The sequence below is a fragment of the Perognathus longimembris genome, chromosome 17 (genome assembly GCF_023159225.1).
Source record: "Perognathus longimembris pacificus isolate PPM17 chromosome 17, ASM2315922v1, whole genome shotgun sequence".
In the NCBI taxonomy this organism is placed as follows: Eukaryota; Metazoa; Chordata; class Mammalia; order Rodentia; family Heteromyidae; genus Perognathus; species Perognathus longimembris.
The window spans coordinates 51915650-51931253 of NC_063177.1; the positions used below are offsets into that span (position 1 = coordinate 51915650).

General features: G+C 51.4%; 1 protein-coding gene and 4 non-coding genes across 6 annotated transcripts; 4 read left to right on the forward strand and 1 right to left on the reverse strand.

Annotated features, from left to right (window-relative positions):
* The first annotated feature begins 1322 nt into the window (after positions 1–1322).
* Mrpl58 (mitochondrial ribosomal protein L58) lies at positions 1323–6516 on the forward strand. 2 transcript variants are annotated; one of them, XM_048365479.1, is made up of 6 exons: positions 1323–1532; positions 3987–4023; positions 4862–4921; positions 5699–5781; positions 5874–6043; positions 6306–6514. In XM_048365479.1, the coding sequence occupies exons 1-6, from the start codon at positions 1347–1349 to the stop codon at positions 6388–6390; spliced, it is 621 nt and encodes a 206-aa protein (XP_048221436.1). In that variant the 5' UTR covers positions 1323–1346; the 3' UTR covers positions 6391–6514. The 2 variants fall into 2 exon arrangements, with proteins under 2 accessions (XP_048221436.1, XP_048221437.1); XM_048365480.1 differs by having other exon boundaries at positions 1329–1445; positions 6306–6516.
* Positions 6517–11814: 5298 nt separating this feature from the next.
* Positions 11815–11887, forward strand: Trnar-ccu. Its single transcript has one exon. It is a non-coding gene; the product is annotated as a tRNA-Arg (tRNA).
* A 191-nt stretch (positions 11888–12078) lies between these two features.
* On the reverse strand, positions 12079–12151 carry Trnar-ccu. Its single transcript has one exon. It is a non-coding gene; the product is annotated as a tRNA-Arg (tRNA).
* A 412-nt stretch (positions 12152–12563) lies between these two features.
* On the forward strand, positions 12564–12636 carry Trnar-ucg. Its single transcript has one exon. It is a non-coding gene; the product is annotated as a tRNA-Arg (tRNA).
* A 223-nt stretch (positions 12637–12859) lies between these two features.
* Trnar-ccu lies at positions 12860–12932 on the forward strand. The gene has a single exon. It is a non-coding gene; the product is annotated as a tRNA-Arg (tRNA).
* Positions 12933–15604: the final 2672 nt, after the last annotated feature.

Below are 15604 nucleotides of genomic sequence, written 5' to 3' on the forward strand. Positions count from 1 at the left end.
CAGTGCCATTTCTGGCCATTTTCTGTATATGTGGTGCTGGGGAATTGAACCCAGGGCCTCATGTATACCAGGAAAGCACTCTTGCCGCTAGGCCATAGCCCCAGCCCTCTACCAGGAACCTTTTCAGAATTAGAACTTCTCAGTTCTGGAGTTCATGCTTTAGCAGAACTATTCTTAAAAAGAAGAAGAAAGAAAGAAAAAAAGAGACCAGGGCAGGGGGCGGGGAGGGAGGCTTTGCAGTCTGGGTGCCAGTGGCTCATCCCTTTAATTCTAGCTATTCAGGAGGCTGACACCTGAGGATTCTATTTCAAAGCCAGCCTGTGCAGGAAAGCTGGAGACTCTTACTTCCAACTAACTAGCCAAAAGATATTAGTGTGTGGCTCAAGTGGTAAAGCACCAGCCTTGAGGCAGGGGGAAGCTGAAGGTGAGTGAAAAGCCCTGAGTTCAGGTCTCAGTACCCACTCACCACCCCCCCACCCCCATACATACAAAGAACTAACTGTGGGCCTCTATACCTACCTCTCCTTTGCTTCCTGGCTGGAAGATATCACCTTCCTAATCCTAGAGGAGATCAGCACTTTGGAAATACTTCCTCCTGTGACCTTCCTCCCTAACATGCCTCCCACAACCCGCAAAGGCGGTGCTGATAGGCTGCCTTTTGGCAAGATCCAAAATCCTTTCATCGGTATCTAAACTCAGCTCTCAAATACACATCATCACAAAAAGGCATCCCATTCTGGATGTTTTCCTACAGCAGCAGGTGAAAGGCGCTTGCCAGCTGCTCTATTCCCCCACTCCCGAGCAGCCTGTCTCATTCTATGAACAGGGATGGGTAGCTAGAAGGCAGGCAATCAAATTAGAAAAATGAGATGGGGTCACGGGGGAAGATGGCACTGATGATGGCTTTGATTTGCATATTGGAGGGTCCAGGAGGAGGCTGACAACGCTCAGAAAAGACGTATTTCCAGAGGCAAGGAAACCCAGAGTTTTGTTTTAAAGGCCTCCCGGCGTAGCCCTGGAACTCGCGATCCGCCGGCCTCGGCCTCCTGAGCGCTGAGATCACCGGCGGGCCCGGCCAGGCCCGGCGGGCCCAGGGTTCCTGTTATTACTGGCTGGCTCTTTTGGAAACCCGCAGTCTGTCTGGCAGTGTGCGGGGTGCCAACCAGGACGCCCCAAGAATCAGCGGACCTGGGAGTACCACGGGGCGCCCAGCCCGCCGCCTCCGGGACAGGAGCCTCAGAAGCAGGGCCGGAACCCCAGAAGCAGGGCGGAACCAAAGCTTCCAGGGTAGGGCGAGCGAACGCACCGCAGAGGAGCTGCGCACAGGAAGTGACGTAACTCCTAAGATGGCGGCCGCCAGGTCCCTGAGCTGGGGTCTGAGGCGAGCCGGAACTTGGCTATTCCCGTCGCCTGCACGCTGTCCCCGCCGGGCTCTACACAAGCAGGTAGACGGCACTGAGTTCCAGAGCAGCTACAGCCTGAACAAACTCTACCCCGACTCCAAGGGTTCGGACACCGCCTGGAGGGTCCCGGTGAGCCGGAGCGGGCGACGTCAGGAAGGCGGGATCCCATTGGCCAGTCAGGGAGCTACGTGACGGAGGGGCGGGGCTTGTCGTCCTGGCAACCGGGGGCGGGGCGGGGGCTGCAGGTGGAGGCCCGGTCTCCCGTAGCTGGGGCGGTGGGCGCGCCGGGAGAGTCGGTTAGAAGGGCTTCTTTCCAGACCTGTAACTTTTCTGCGTTTGTTCCTGGACGTCAGAGCCACATTCTTACCGTCAGAGGCATTCTGGCCCTCCAAGATGGATAATAAAGGGAGAGGCTGCCGGGCGCCGGTGGCTCACGCTACTGTAATCCTTCCTCAGGAAGCTGAGCCTTGAGGATCGCGGTTCGAAGCCAACCCCCGGCAGAAAGTCTCCGTGAGACTCTATCTCCTGTTAACCGCTCAAAAAACCGGAAATGGATCTGTGGGCCAATCGCCAGAGAGCTAGCCTTGAGAGGACTAAAGCTCCCAGACGGTGACCACACCCTGAATCCAAGCCCCAGTACTGGCACAAAATAAGTACATTAATTAAATAAGCCCAGAAGGAAAGAGGAATGCTAGGGATAGAGCTGCCTTTTAAAGCAGGGCAGCCCCAAGGAAGAGGTGGCATTTAAGTAACAGTAGAAGAAACAAATCAATGACCTGTGAGGATATTCGAGAAGCTAACATCCCACGTGTGTTTTATGCTCCCATAAACCTGTATTCAGGTTTTCATAACCCCTTCACGTCTATGTATAGAGACAGATAAACAGACATACAGAAGTACAGATTTCAGCCACATACATGTGAGCAGCACATAAAACCATCTCCAGGAAGTAGCATGCTGGACCAGTATGGCTGATCAGTGCAAGTCCAGGGTGAACCTACATAGGAGAAGGGTAAATGGGGAACGCCCCTCCTGGCCTTTAACCTTTCCTCTGAATGCACTACAGACCTTCTGGAGACTTGAGATGGAGAATGGAATGGTAGAACCCAGTTTTACAAAGATCCTTTATTGAGTCTGGCCATTCCTAGAGAATGGCCACAGCAAGATGAATTGGGAGGTTGTAATCACTCGGGCAGAGAGGATAAGCAGGGTGGAAGCAGTAGGAGTATTGCAAATTGATCAGATTCTAGCCTTTGTGTGTATGTGGACAGTACTTGGGTGGAATTCAGCATGTAAGGAAGGGCAGTCCCCTCTGACAGTGCCTGAGATGTGACAAGGACATTAGCATCTTCGAGGTGACCTTACATATGGAACTGAAGTTGTGCAAAGAGGTTTGTTTGAGTCAGCAAGTAGTAAGTCACCAACATAGACGACATTTTCACCATGGAGATATGAAAAGAGACAGGATTTCAGGCACACACCAGTATTTAGGATTACAAAAGCCAGGAAGCCAGTGGCTTATGCCTATAATCCTAGCTGAGACCTGGAGGATCATGGTTCAAAGCCAGCCAAGGCAGAAAAGCCTGCTAGACTCTGTTTCCAATTAGACAGCAAAATACCAGACCTGAAAGATTGCAAAGAGCTAGCAAAGAGGTTCTGAGGAAGAGACATAGGGAAGATACCTTCCCTTCAATCATTTTTTTTTTTTGGGGGGGGGGGTCAGTTTCGGGGCTTGAACTCAGGCCTGGGCCCTGTCCCTGAGCTCTTTTGCTCAAGGCTAGTGCTCTACCCTTTGAGCCACAGCTGCACTTCCGGTCTTTGGTTAGTTGGGGATAAGAATCTCAAGGGGACTTTTCTGCCCGGGCTGGCTTTGAACTGTAATCCTCAGAGCTCAGCTTCCCGAGTAGCTAGGATGACAGGCATTCTAAGATAAAGGGATGGAGGCAACCAGAGGGAATGTTTGGGCTTGGATGTTGACAGCCAGAGGGGGGTCCAGATAGAGATGCTTTGTGCTTGGAGGGCCAGGAAAGCCTTGGAGAGTCTGGGCCCATGGTCCCAAGGATTTAAAGCTAAAGAACATTGCTAGATAAATTGCTTGGGGAGAGACACAGATGAGAAGTCCTGGGGTAAGCTAGTTTGACCAGAGCCTGCAGGGCAAATGTCCCGATCAAGATAGATAGCCTCACCTGTGAGCCCCCGGGGTGGCACCCACAGGAGCAGGGAGCACAGCTGCCCAGGCCTGATGGCTCTGGGGTGGCAGAGGCTGCTGGCTCTGTCCCGAGGCTACACAGAGGCGCACGTGTGCATACGCTCCCCAGACCGCTGGCGGCGCCTCCAGAGCTTAGGTGCCGTCACATCTCACCTGGAGCTGTGAACTCTGCTTGCTCGAGGAGCAGTGTTTCTGGAATCCGCAGATGCCTTTTCTGTCGCTCTGATATGGTGATTTTGCTCGGTACTTGAAAATGGTCATTATTTCATTTGAGTGAATGATAGTTTTAACATCACTTCTTTCCTTGCTCTGGACCAGTGAGGGGGTCACCCAGCCGGTAGTACGTCTTTCACACTGTGTACATTCCGTTACAGGATGACTTGAAACAAGCCATCAATGACATCCCTCTAGGTAAGTAGCTTGGCTTTCATTAAAATATCAGACAGGTTGGAGACATGGCCGATGTTGGTAGAGCACTTGCCAGTAAGCAAACGTGACAGGTACTGAGTTCAAGTCCTGGTCTCAGATCTAAAAAGAAAAAGAGACTGGAGGTAGAGCTCAGTAGTAGAGCACTCCTCTCCATCCTTCACATCCTTCACAAAAGGTCTCTAGCTGTAGCTGTTCATGTACAACCATGCAGGTTACCCTACAAATGGAGAGCTCTTTCCTTTCTTGCTTGCTTTCTCTTTTTCTTTTTGTCTGTCGTGTGTGTGTGTGTGTGTGTGTGCGTGTGCGTGTGTGTGTTGGTACTGAGGCTTGAACTCACCGCCTTATGCTCTCATTCAGCTTTTTCTGCTCATAGCTAGTGTTCCACTCCTTGAGCTCTGCCTGCAACTTGAACTTGGTGCCTGGACACAATCCCTGAGCTTTCACACTCAAGGCTGACAGTCACTCTACTATTTGAGCTACGCCTCCACTTGGATTTTTACCAGTTATTTGGAGTCACATGAGCTTTTCTGCCCCAGGCTGGATTCAAATCTTGAGCCCCAGTTCTCAGCCTCCTGAATAGCTAGGATTATAGGTGTGAGCCACTGGCTCCTGGCTGGATACTGGAATTTAAATCCAGAGCTGCTTGCTTGCTAGTCAGGTGCTCTATCACTAGAGCCACGCCTCCAGCCTAGACCTCAGTTTTTGACTGTGAGTGACTATAAGAGAGGGCTGTGTGGTGGGGCAGCTGAACTGGCAGTAGATTAGCAGCTTGCGTACTTGGGCATACAATAGTCATGTGTGTGTGTTATCCATTTCACAGACCGCCTGACCATATCTTACTGTCGGAGCAGCGGGCCCGGGGGGCAGAACGTTAACAAAGGTACTGACACCTTGGTGTTTTCTTTTGCTTTAAAATGCAGCTGGGGGATGGGCTTGAGGAGTGAGCACTATGTCTGCATGCCTGTGAAATAAAGGGATTTTTCAGCAGTAGCTTATGTGCTACCAGCTCAGAATAATCCTCTCCATTCTTCTGAGTGTGGTCTGGTTTGCAGGCTCTCTGCTGTGGGTTGCTAGACTAGGATTGGCCTGTGGGGCTGAACAAAGAGAACTCAGTGTGAGCTGCTAGCCTGGTCCAGGAACAGGTTTCCTTCACTCATTTTGTTTTGTTTTGTTGTGCCAGTATTGGGGCTTGAACTCAGGGTCTGGGCACCGTCCCTGGGCTTTTGTATGCAGTGCTAGCACCGTACCACCTGAGCCACAGCCCCACTTCTGCTGGGGTTTTTTTTTTTTTTTTTGGTGGTTAATTGGTGATAAGAGTCTCATGGACCTTCCTGCCCAGGCTGGCTTTAAACCTTGATCCTCCGATCTCAGCCTCCTGAGTAGCTAGGATGACAGGCGTGAGCCGCCGAGTGCCTGGAGGTTCCCCTCCTTCCTTATGGGACCTACTCCTTCTTTTCTTTGGGGACTGCAGTAGAACTGTACCTGAGCGCTGTACTTTGTGTTAGCAGGACCTGTTCTGTCTTAGCCCAGTAGCTTTGCCAGCTTGCGCTGTGTAGGGCTGGTCGGTACAGGCCCGGATGTGTGTAGCTGGGGTCCCCCAGGCACTGTGCCTTCCGGAGAGCCTCCTGACCCTTGCCCCGGCTCCCTTGGTCCACAGTGAATTCCAAGGCGGAGGTCAGGTTCCACTTGGCAACTGCCGACTGGATGGCTGAGCCTGTGCGGCAGAAGATCGCTGTCAAGGTACTCTCCTCCCCTCTTCCCTCTGTCATGGGGGTGGGGGTGGTGGCCGAGTCTGCCTTAGCAGGACCCATTGTTTTCTTTGTTCTCTGCAGCATAAAAATAAGATCAACCGGGCGGGAGAGTTGATCCTCACCTCTGAAAGCAGCCGCTTCCAGTTCCGCAATCTGGCAGATTGCCTACAGAAAATTCGAGACATGATTGCCGAGGCCAGCCAGACACCCAAGGAGCCATCCAGAGAAGATGCCGGAATCCAGAGAATTAGGTACCCAACAGCGCCCTCGGCTGCTGTGAACTGGTCTGTGTGGCCTAAGGCTGCCCAGGTTGGAGGGGGCGGGCGGAGCCTCAGAGCCCCCACCGGGCTGGTGGGGGAAGCTGCTAGAAGGAGCGGGGACTCCGGCCCAGGCAGAGACGCACACCTGGAACCCGCGCCTCTCACTCACTGGCTTCCAGCTCCCCTCACCACCCTGAGCACCTCTGACTGGACAGCTGGGCCTCACTGCAGTCTTTTTTTTTTTTGTCTCCAGGATAGAACACATGAATCGGGAAAGGCTGAGACAGAAGAGAATCAAGTCTGCCATAAAGACAAGCAGGAGGGTGGATGTGGACTGAAATCGCCCGCAGCAGCATGAGAAGACCCATCTGTCTGTGGCTAAGGATTGCACACTGGCTCCATACAAGAACGGCGGGGTGTCCCTAGGCCATGATGTCAGGTGTTCTTCCCACCCCACCCCACCCCACCCCACCCCCCCATCGTTGGCCCCAATAAACTTCTCAGCTTGCTGGGCCCCACTGTCCATTCAGAATGCTTCCCAGCCGAGTTGTTCCTGCCTTTCCTCTCAATGAGATAAAGATTTGCCTGGGCACCAGCCGTCATGACGTCATGACGTGGGGGGTGGGGTGGGGGCGAGGGTTCTGGGTCTGCCCTCGAGGGGCGCACTTGGTGAGGGCTGAGGCAGATAAGCAGCCATTTCAGCCGCGCCTTGGGAAAGGTGCGGGTTTTAATCCGGGATGGAGGAGACCCCATATCTGAAGGGGACCGTGTGAACTTGGGATGGGAAAGGGCTGGCCAGCTGCAGGTGCTGAGGAAGCCCTTGATATGGTCCCGCATGGGGGCCGCGGGAGGTCCACCCGAGGGGTAAGGGACAGCCCGTCAGAAGACCTCAGATCCAAGGGAAGGTGGTTACGTTGTTTGTTTGTTTTTTGGGGAGGTGGCTCATCATGGATCTTGAAGTCTGGGCCTGGGCACTGTCCCTGAGCTTCTTTTTGCCCAAGACTAGCGCTCCACCACTTGAACCACAGCGCCACTTTTGGCTTTTTCTGAGTAGTGTTTTGGAGATAAGAGTCTCACGGATTTTCCTACTCAGGCTGGTGCAGTCCTCAGATCTCAGCCTCCTGAGTAACTAGGCTTACAGGCGTGAGCCACTGGTGCCTGGCTTGAGGTTGCTTAAAGAAACAGAGAGGCTAGGAATGTGGCTTAGAGGTAGCGCGCTTGCCTAGCAAGTATGAAGCCCTGGGTTCAATTCCTCAGTACCGCATAAACAGAAAAGCCAGAAGTGGTGCTGTGGCTCAAGTGGCAGAGTGCTGAAACAGAGAAAAGTAGAAAAGGGAAATGGTGGTGGCCCACCATAATCCTAGCTACTCAAGAAGCTAAGATGTGTGGATCACAGCTCAAAGCCAGCCTGGGAAGATAAATCCAAGACTTTTTTTCCAGTCCTAGGGCTTGAACTCTGGGCCTGGGCACTGTCCCTGAACTTTTGCTCAAGGCTAGCTAGCGCTCTACCACTCAAGCCACAGCACCACTTCCAACTTTTTTGAGTCGTTTGTTGGAGCTAAGAGTCTAACAGTTTCCTGCCGGGGCTGGCTTCGAACCACAGTCCTCATATCTCAGACTCCTGAGTAGCCAGGATTACAGGTGTGAGCCATGTGCGCCGGCTGAGATTCTTTGTTGTTGTTGTTTTTTTTTTTTTTGGCCAGTCCTGGGCCTTGGACTCAGGGCCTGAGCACTGTCCCTGGCTTCTTTTTGCTCAAGGCTAGCACTCTGCCACTTGAGCCACAGCGCCCCTTCTGGCCATTTTCTGTATATGTGGTGCTGGGGAATCAAACCCAGGGCCTCATGTATACGAGGGGCAAGCTCTCTCGCCACTAGGCCATATCCCCAGCCCCCGGCTGAGATTTTTTTTTTATTATTATTATTTTTTTATTAATTGGACATAAATTTTTTTACAAGGTGTTGTGCAAAGAGGGTGCAGTTACATAGTAGGGCAGTGTGTACATTTCTTATGATATCTTACAACCTGTTTTTCTATCCCTTGTCTAGGTCAGGTAGACATATATGCAATATACAATGTATCAAGAACATATACAGTGTTCACAGACTTGGTCTCTACTGTCTTTCCGTCTCCCTTTGTTAACAGTCATATATCAGGGAGATCATGCCCCTTTGTTTTCTGTGTTCTAGGCTTGTCTCACTCAACATTATTTGTTCGAGTTCTGAACATTTCCCTGCGAATAACAATATTTCACCATTCCTAATCGCTATGTAGTATTCCATTGTGTATAGGTACCGTATTTTTTGGATCCATTCGTCTGTGGAGGGGCATCTGGGTTGTTTCCATATTTTAGCTATTGTGAATTGTGCCGCGATAAACATGGAAGTACAAATGCCTTTTTGATATCTTGGATTTTGCTGTTTAGGATAGATGCCTAGGAGTGGTATGGCCGGGTCATAGGGTAGGTCTATATTGAGCTTTTTGAGAAACCTCCATACTGTTCTCCAAAGTGGTTGTACTAATTTGCACTCCCACCAACAATGGAGAAGGGTTCCTCTTTCCCCACAGCCCCTCCAGCATTTGTTGTTTCCTGAGTTCAGAGTATAGGCCATTCTAACTGGGGTAAGGTGGTATCTCAGGGTTGTTTTTATTTGCATTTCCTTTACTAGCAGGGATGTTGAGCATTTCCTCATATGTTTCTTTGCCATTTTTATATCTTCTCTTGTGAAGTCTCTCTTTAGCTCCCTTGCCCATTTCCTAATAGGTTTATTGGGCTTGGAGGGGCTTAGTTTTTTGAGTTCTCTGTAGATGACCGATATCAGGCCTTTGTCTGTTGCTGTGCTGGTAAATATCCTTTCCCATATCGTTGGCTGTCTTTCTGTTTTGGTGGCTATGTCCTTAGCTGTGCAGAAACTTTTTAATTTGTAGTAGTCCCATTTGTCGAGTCTTTCCCCTATTTGTTGTGCCGGCTGAGATTCTTAATTCCAAATAACCAGCAAAAAATCAGAAGTGGAGCTGTGGCTCAAGGAATAGAGCACCTCTCGAGGGAAAATGCCAAGCAAGAGTGTAAAGCCCTGAGTTCAAGCCCCAGCACTAGCACACACACACACACACACAAAATGGGGAGTATTTGAGTTTGAGGGAGTGTCATACATTAGGTGCTGTGTTAGGCGATGGACTTCAAAAGGTAGGGTTGGAAAGAGATTGTTCCAGTCCTCTGTGTGTGGAGACAGGCTCGGAGGCCGGCATGACGGAAGGTTACTCGGAAGTTCTTAGGACGTTCTATCCTGTTGGATCAAGTTCCCCCACTTGACAAACACTGCACCGTGAAGTGTCAGCTGTGAGGTAATGAAGCGGTGCGAGCAGGTGCACCCCTCCCTGCGGACCAGGCCCGACACCAGAGCAACCACCTACAAGGAACCAGAGAGTCCATGTGCTCGGGGATGCTCGCAGTGCCACGCACTGAGTGACGGGAAGGGAGGCGGGGAACAGAAGGAAGTCACCCTTGGATAGTCCAGCAGGTGACGCTGAAAAGCTGAGCTCGGGGTGTGGCTCAAGAGGCAGAAGCTGGTGAGAGGCCCTGAGTTCAAACCCCACCTCCCCCTCCCCCAAAAGGAAATCCATGATCCTAACCGCCCAAGAAAGGTCTCAGGAGACTTGGGGGGCAGAGTGACAGCGGCAGCTGGGTGGGCAGAGGCAAGGTGGTACAGGAGACACGGCTCCGTGGAAGCGAGGCCAGGTAAATGTGTCTTTGGGAGACACCAGTGGGGACCTGGGGGTACAGGGTCCCTCCCAGACCTGCCTGGGGGGCTGGGACAGTGAGCGACAATTACACCCATCTCCTGCCCTCCCCCTCCCCAACCGTGACCCTCTGGGAGCTGCCCACCCTCTGGTTATTGGGGGGCATAAATTGACTCCGGCTCATCTCCAGGGAACCACAGCCTTGGTTTCTAGCTCAAGTTGCGGGAACCCAGAGGCGCCACACGCACAGCAACGGGGTGGCTGCTTGAACCCGCCGGGCCCACAGGAGCTGGATTGTGTGGCCAGGAGTCAGGAAGGTGGAGGAGGGGAGGAAAGCAGAGGAGGGGAGGGGGAAGGGGGTAAACAGAAACACCAGTGGCCCACACCTGTAACCCTAGCTGCTTACGAGGCTGAGGTCTGCGGAGTCCATGAGTGAGACTCTTATCTCCAATTAGCCAGCAAAAAAAAAAAAAAAAGTAAGTGGGAAGGGGAGATGTGGCTCAAGTGGTAGAGCACCAGCCTTGAGCAAAAGAACCAAGTGAGCGTGTAAGGCCCTGAGTTCAAGCCCTAGTACTCCCTGTAAGATCTACCCCCCCCAGGGGGGGAGGGCTCCATGCAGATGCCCCCACCTGTTTAAGTCTTCGCCCAGTACCTGCGTTACCTAGGTAACTGGCACACCTGGAGGCGGTTACCGCCCCCGTCTCTGAGGTCACATCCGAGCCACCTGGCCACACCTCCCACCTTTCCCTCTATAACCCAGCTCAACTGGGTCCCTGCTCTCTTTTCCTTTTCTCTTACTCTTTCTCTCCTTTTCTTTTCTTCCTTCCTCTCTGTCTCCCCACCCCTCCATCTTGTGTGAGCTGGCAGTTTGCTCTCCCCCCCCCCACCAATAAACTCCTTTCTCCTGAACCACGTGGCAGTGCTCCCCACGCACACACATCAACACACAAGCTGGTTCCAAAGGATGAACTCATGGGTCTCAAAGACGCCCTACTGAGTGACAGACACTGATTCCACTAAGGCAATGCTCAAGAAGAAGCCGCCAAACTGCTTTTTGGTGGTGGTTAACAAAATAAATAAGAAAAAATAAATAGTTGGGGCTGGGAATATGGCCTAGTGGCAAGAGTTCTTGCCTTATATACATGAAGCCCTGGGTTCGATTCCTGAGCACCACATATGCAGAAAACGGCCAGAAGTGGCGCTGTGGCTCAAGTGGCAGAGTGCTAGCCTTGAGCAAAAAAGAAGCCAGGGACGGTGCTCAGGCCCTGAGTCCAAGGCCCAGGACTGGCAAAATAAATAAATAAATAAAACAAATACACATAAAAAAATAGTTAAGGAGGTGCAGAGAGCGTCCCCCCCCCCCCCCCCAAGCCCTGTCTTGAGGGAAGCGGCTGAAAGACGTGTGCATTTGTACCCATGGAGACTCAGGGAGTCTTTTTTTGGTGGAACTGAGGCTGGAATTCAGGGTCTGGGGCTTGCCCCCTGCCCCCTGGGTCCCACCCACCTCAGCCCTGTTGTGTGTATGTATGTTGTGTCTTGGGGGGGGGGTCTCCCTAACTTTGTCCTAGCTGGCCTCCAGCTCGGGATGCTCCTGCCTCTGCCTCCCGGGGTTGGGTGTTGTGCACCTGTCTCCCTCGGTCCCCAGGCGCGGCCTCCGGAAGGCCTGCAGGGACTCTGCTTGTTGGGTTTCGCAGTCTGTCTGGAAGTCATGAGACTGGAGCCGTTTTTTGTTGTTGTTGTTGTTTGTTTCTCCTGTCATGAAGGGGAGGAAGGAGCCCTATTTCCAGACTGCAGTTTTGGAGGGCGGGCATGTTCCCGGGGTCGCCCTTCCCCCTGTGAGATCTCAGGAGAGACAGGGAAAGGTCTGCACGCCGCCCTGGCTCCGAGCCGTGGATGTTTAGCAATAGATTTCAAGCACTAAAACAAAATAGGTTTGTTCCTTGTCATCCTTAAGCAGTTACGAGGCCACCATCCGGGAAGCGCCGTCTATTAGAAGGAGAGAGGCGAGAGGCACGTGCCGTGGGCCCCAGTGGCCTAATGGATAAGGCACTGGCCTCCTAAGCCAGGGATTGTGGGTTCGAGTCCCACCTGGGGTACGTGGTGTTTCTTTTGCTAACTATTACCGGGGGATTTATCCGCCTATCGGAGGGATCTACCAATTGACCTTAACCGGCGACCTAACTGCAAAACACGGCCAGTCAAGACTTGCCTGCCTCCCTCTCCAAAAGGAAGGGAGGGGTGGTGCTTGGCTGCCACCGGAAGTTCTCCCAAAAACGTGCGTGGAAACCACCCCAGGTGGGACTCGAACCCACAATCCCTGGCTTAGGAGGCCAGTGCCTTATCCATTAGGCCACTGGGGCATAACAAAATGCGGTAGCCACGTGTTCCGTGATAGAGCGTCTCCAAACACGTGCTCCGACCGCGCAGGCCAAGGTCACGGTGCGGAGGTTCCGGGGTGCGTGGCCATGGAGCTGGGGCGGGAGGAGGGCGACGAGATGAGACGGAGGGGGAGTGGGGACTTGAACCCACGGGCTTCTAACTCGCAGCCAAACGCTTTCTCCGCTAGCCCATGCCCTATCGTTGGGGGTCCGGTTAGATTTCCAATCCCCCAATGTCTGGATGCCCAGGCTTCGCGGCGGCGGCGGCGGCGGCGGCGGGGATGAACCCAGTAAGTCTAAGGACCAGGCACGACAGAGCCGCGAGAGTGCCGAGGCCACATGGAATAGCGTGTGGAGCAACTAATAGGGCATGGCTGAGACGCGGTGTACGGTAGACCGCGTGGCCTAATGGATAAGGCGTCTGACTTCGGATCAGAAGATTGAGGGTTCGAGTCCCTTCGTGGTCGGCGCATTTTGATCTCAACTTACAACAGCATCCCACTTTTGACCCTCGGTTTACAGATTCAAGAGCCGCCATACAACTCTATGTGTCCTCCGGTCGGACGCGCACCGCAGTCTCCTCCCTTTCTTGTGATTGGTTTTGCTTCTGATTATAGCGGATGTGATGTCATCACGCAGCCCACGGCGTCACAATTTAAGAGCCATGTGAGCTGGCGCCGTTTGCGTGAAGCCCCAGTGGCCTAATGGATAAGGCACTGGCCTCCTAAGCCAGGGATTGTGGGTTCGAGTCCCATCTGGGGTGCACGCAGGTTGGTAGTTCTTTCTTTTGAAGGAGGGCAACTTTGTTTTTGGTGTTTTTCTTTTGGTTTTATTTACTTGTTTGTTTCGAGACTCGACCTCACTATGGAGTCCAAACTTGGCTTTTAAACCCCAGGTTTTCCTGCTTAGGCTTCCCAGGTCCTGATTACAAGTCTGTGCCACGGAAGTGACACCGCATCCCGGGGAGGACGTGGGCTCGGTGGGACCCGACGCCTGGCTGGCCCCGGAGCGGGGGGAGCGCCTGGGGCGTCAGGCCCGGGCCGGTGGGCGACTTCACTATGCCCGCAAGGTCCCGCAAGGTCCCAAACTCCCCATGTATGTGATTTCCAGAACATTGATCAACCTCTTCATTTTGTTAAAAAAAAAAATCCTCAAAGATTATATACTCACCTACGAATTTTTCTTTACTAGATTTAACATTTAAATCTAACTAGGATGCATGTTTTATGTAATTTAAGATATCTTAATTGTGTTATAAATATTTAAGCCGACAAATGACTTTTCCAATAATTCAAAATGCTATTGAAATCATTACTTCTGAGTTCTAGTTTTTATTATTATTATTATTGGTCCTGGGGCTTGACTTCAGAGCCTGGGCACTATCTCTTAGCTTTTTTGCTCAAGACTAGCGCAATCGACCTCTTGAGCCACAGCTCTTGTTTCTGGCTTTTTGCTGGTTAATTGGAGATAAGAGGCTCACAGACTTTCCTGCCCAGGCTGACTTTGAACATCAGTCCTCAGATCTCAGGTTCTTGAGTAGCTAGGATTACAGGCATAAACCACCAGGGTCCAGCCTTTTCTAGAATTTTTTATGGTGTATGATATGATCGTACTAATTTACTTTTAAAAAATTTTATTGTCAAAATAATGTAGAGGGGTTACAGTTTCATACGTAAGGGCAGTGCGTACATTTCTGATCCAACTTGTTACCTCCTCCCTCATTCCTCCCTTCCCTATTTCCCTCCCCCCCCCCCCAATTTACTTCTTGACTTTATTTTCTTCAGTGTTTTGATTATTCTTAAATGTTTGGGGGAGTGTGGGGATTTTATTTGTAGTATGATCTTGCCATGGAACCTACTGAAGTGTAGTTCAAGTCTCATGCTTAAGATCCAAACTTGCAATCTAACTGGCCTTTCATCTTTTTTTTTTTTTCTGACAAACCTGAGAAACCTTGATGCATCGCATGTACAAGGCTCTGGGTTTGAGCCAGGCATTATGGTACACCCCGTACCTGCTACTCCAGAGCCATAAATAGGATTGAGGTCCCAGGGTGGCCAGGGCATAAAGCACAAGAACCAGAAATTTTTAAAAAAAGAAAAGACTTGGGTGTGTGATTCAAATTGTGCTTTCCTAGGAAGCAACAAGGTCCTGAATCCAAATCCCAATACTGTTTAAAAATCTTTTTCATTTTGCACATGCCTGGCAAATACCCCCCCACCAAACTACATACTCAGACAGTAAAAGCCATTAATACACTCACAAAAAATGAGTGTGCACTGGGTACCAGTGGTGGCTCCCGCCTGTCATCTCGGGAGGCTGAGAGCTGAGAATTACGGTTTGAAGCCAGCCTAGGCAGGAAAGTCTATGAGATTCTTATCTTCAACTAGTGACCAAAAAGTCAGAGGTGGAGATGTGGCTCAAGAAGTACAGCACCAGCCTTAAGCAAAGCAGCTCAAGGACAGCACCCAGTTCAAATATGCTCTAGTACTTAGTCCACACTGAAATATCTCAAAGGTATTTTCTCATGGGTAATTAGTACCAATCAAAATCCAAAGGCCCATTTGCAGTATCTCAGTGCGGGTCTCTTCAATCTTTTTTTGGATAGAGGGGAAGTCCTGCCGTTTGAACTTAGGGCCTTGTACTAGTAGGCAGCTCTTGACCCATTTTTGTTGTGGTTATTTTTGAGGTAGGGTCTTGTTCTTGTCCAGATGGAGCTGGACTGTGATCCTTTTTATTCTTCCTGGTGTAGCTGAGGTGACAAGCCTGTCCAGCTATGTGCTCATGAGGCAGGAGCTGTACCACCTGAGTCACAACTCCAGGTCAACACCCCCCCCACACACACCTTTTAATGTTAAATTAGGGGCTGGGATGCAGCTCAATGGTAGTCTGAGCACTATACGAACAAGGCTTTGGGATTTGAGCCCTAGCAATCAAAAAGAAAAAAACAAAAGGAAAATGAATGCATGTGCAATGTAAAGATGTCAAACAACCCAGGAGGGCATAAAACAAATCGTTCATTGTGTGAAACTCAGGCAATCCTCCCAGGACCCTCACAGAGGCCAGATGCCTCCCTGGGTGAGAGCACTAACACAGGACCCACCATGGTGGTCTCTGATCAGTTAAGTTCAGGGTTTCTCCTAAATCCTCCATGTTTTCCCGGCTGTCGTCTGAATTCCTAGATGGCTGGTGCCTGTGCCAGTCCAGGGACTCCGCTCTCTGGAGGCAGGCGAGCCCAGAACTTTTGCTGTTTCAGACACCACTGAATGTGACTCAAGCAGTTCTGGGTGGGATAGACAGACCTGTCTCTACGGCCTTCCGTCTCCTCTCACAGGAAGGACGGCCCTGCACTCCCATCGGCTCGTATTCCGCGAGACAGCAGAGCTACCCAAGGCTGTCAGCAGTGAGGATGGCTCTATCTGCAGGAACATGGGGTTT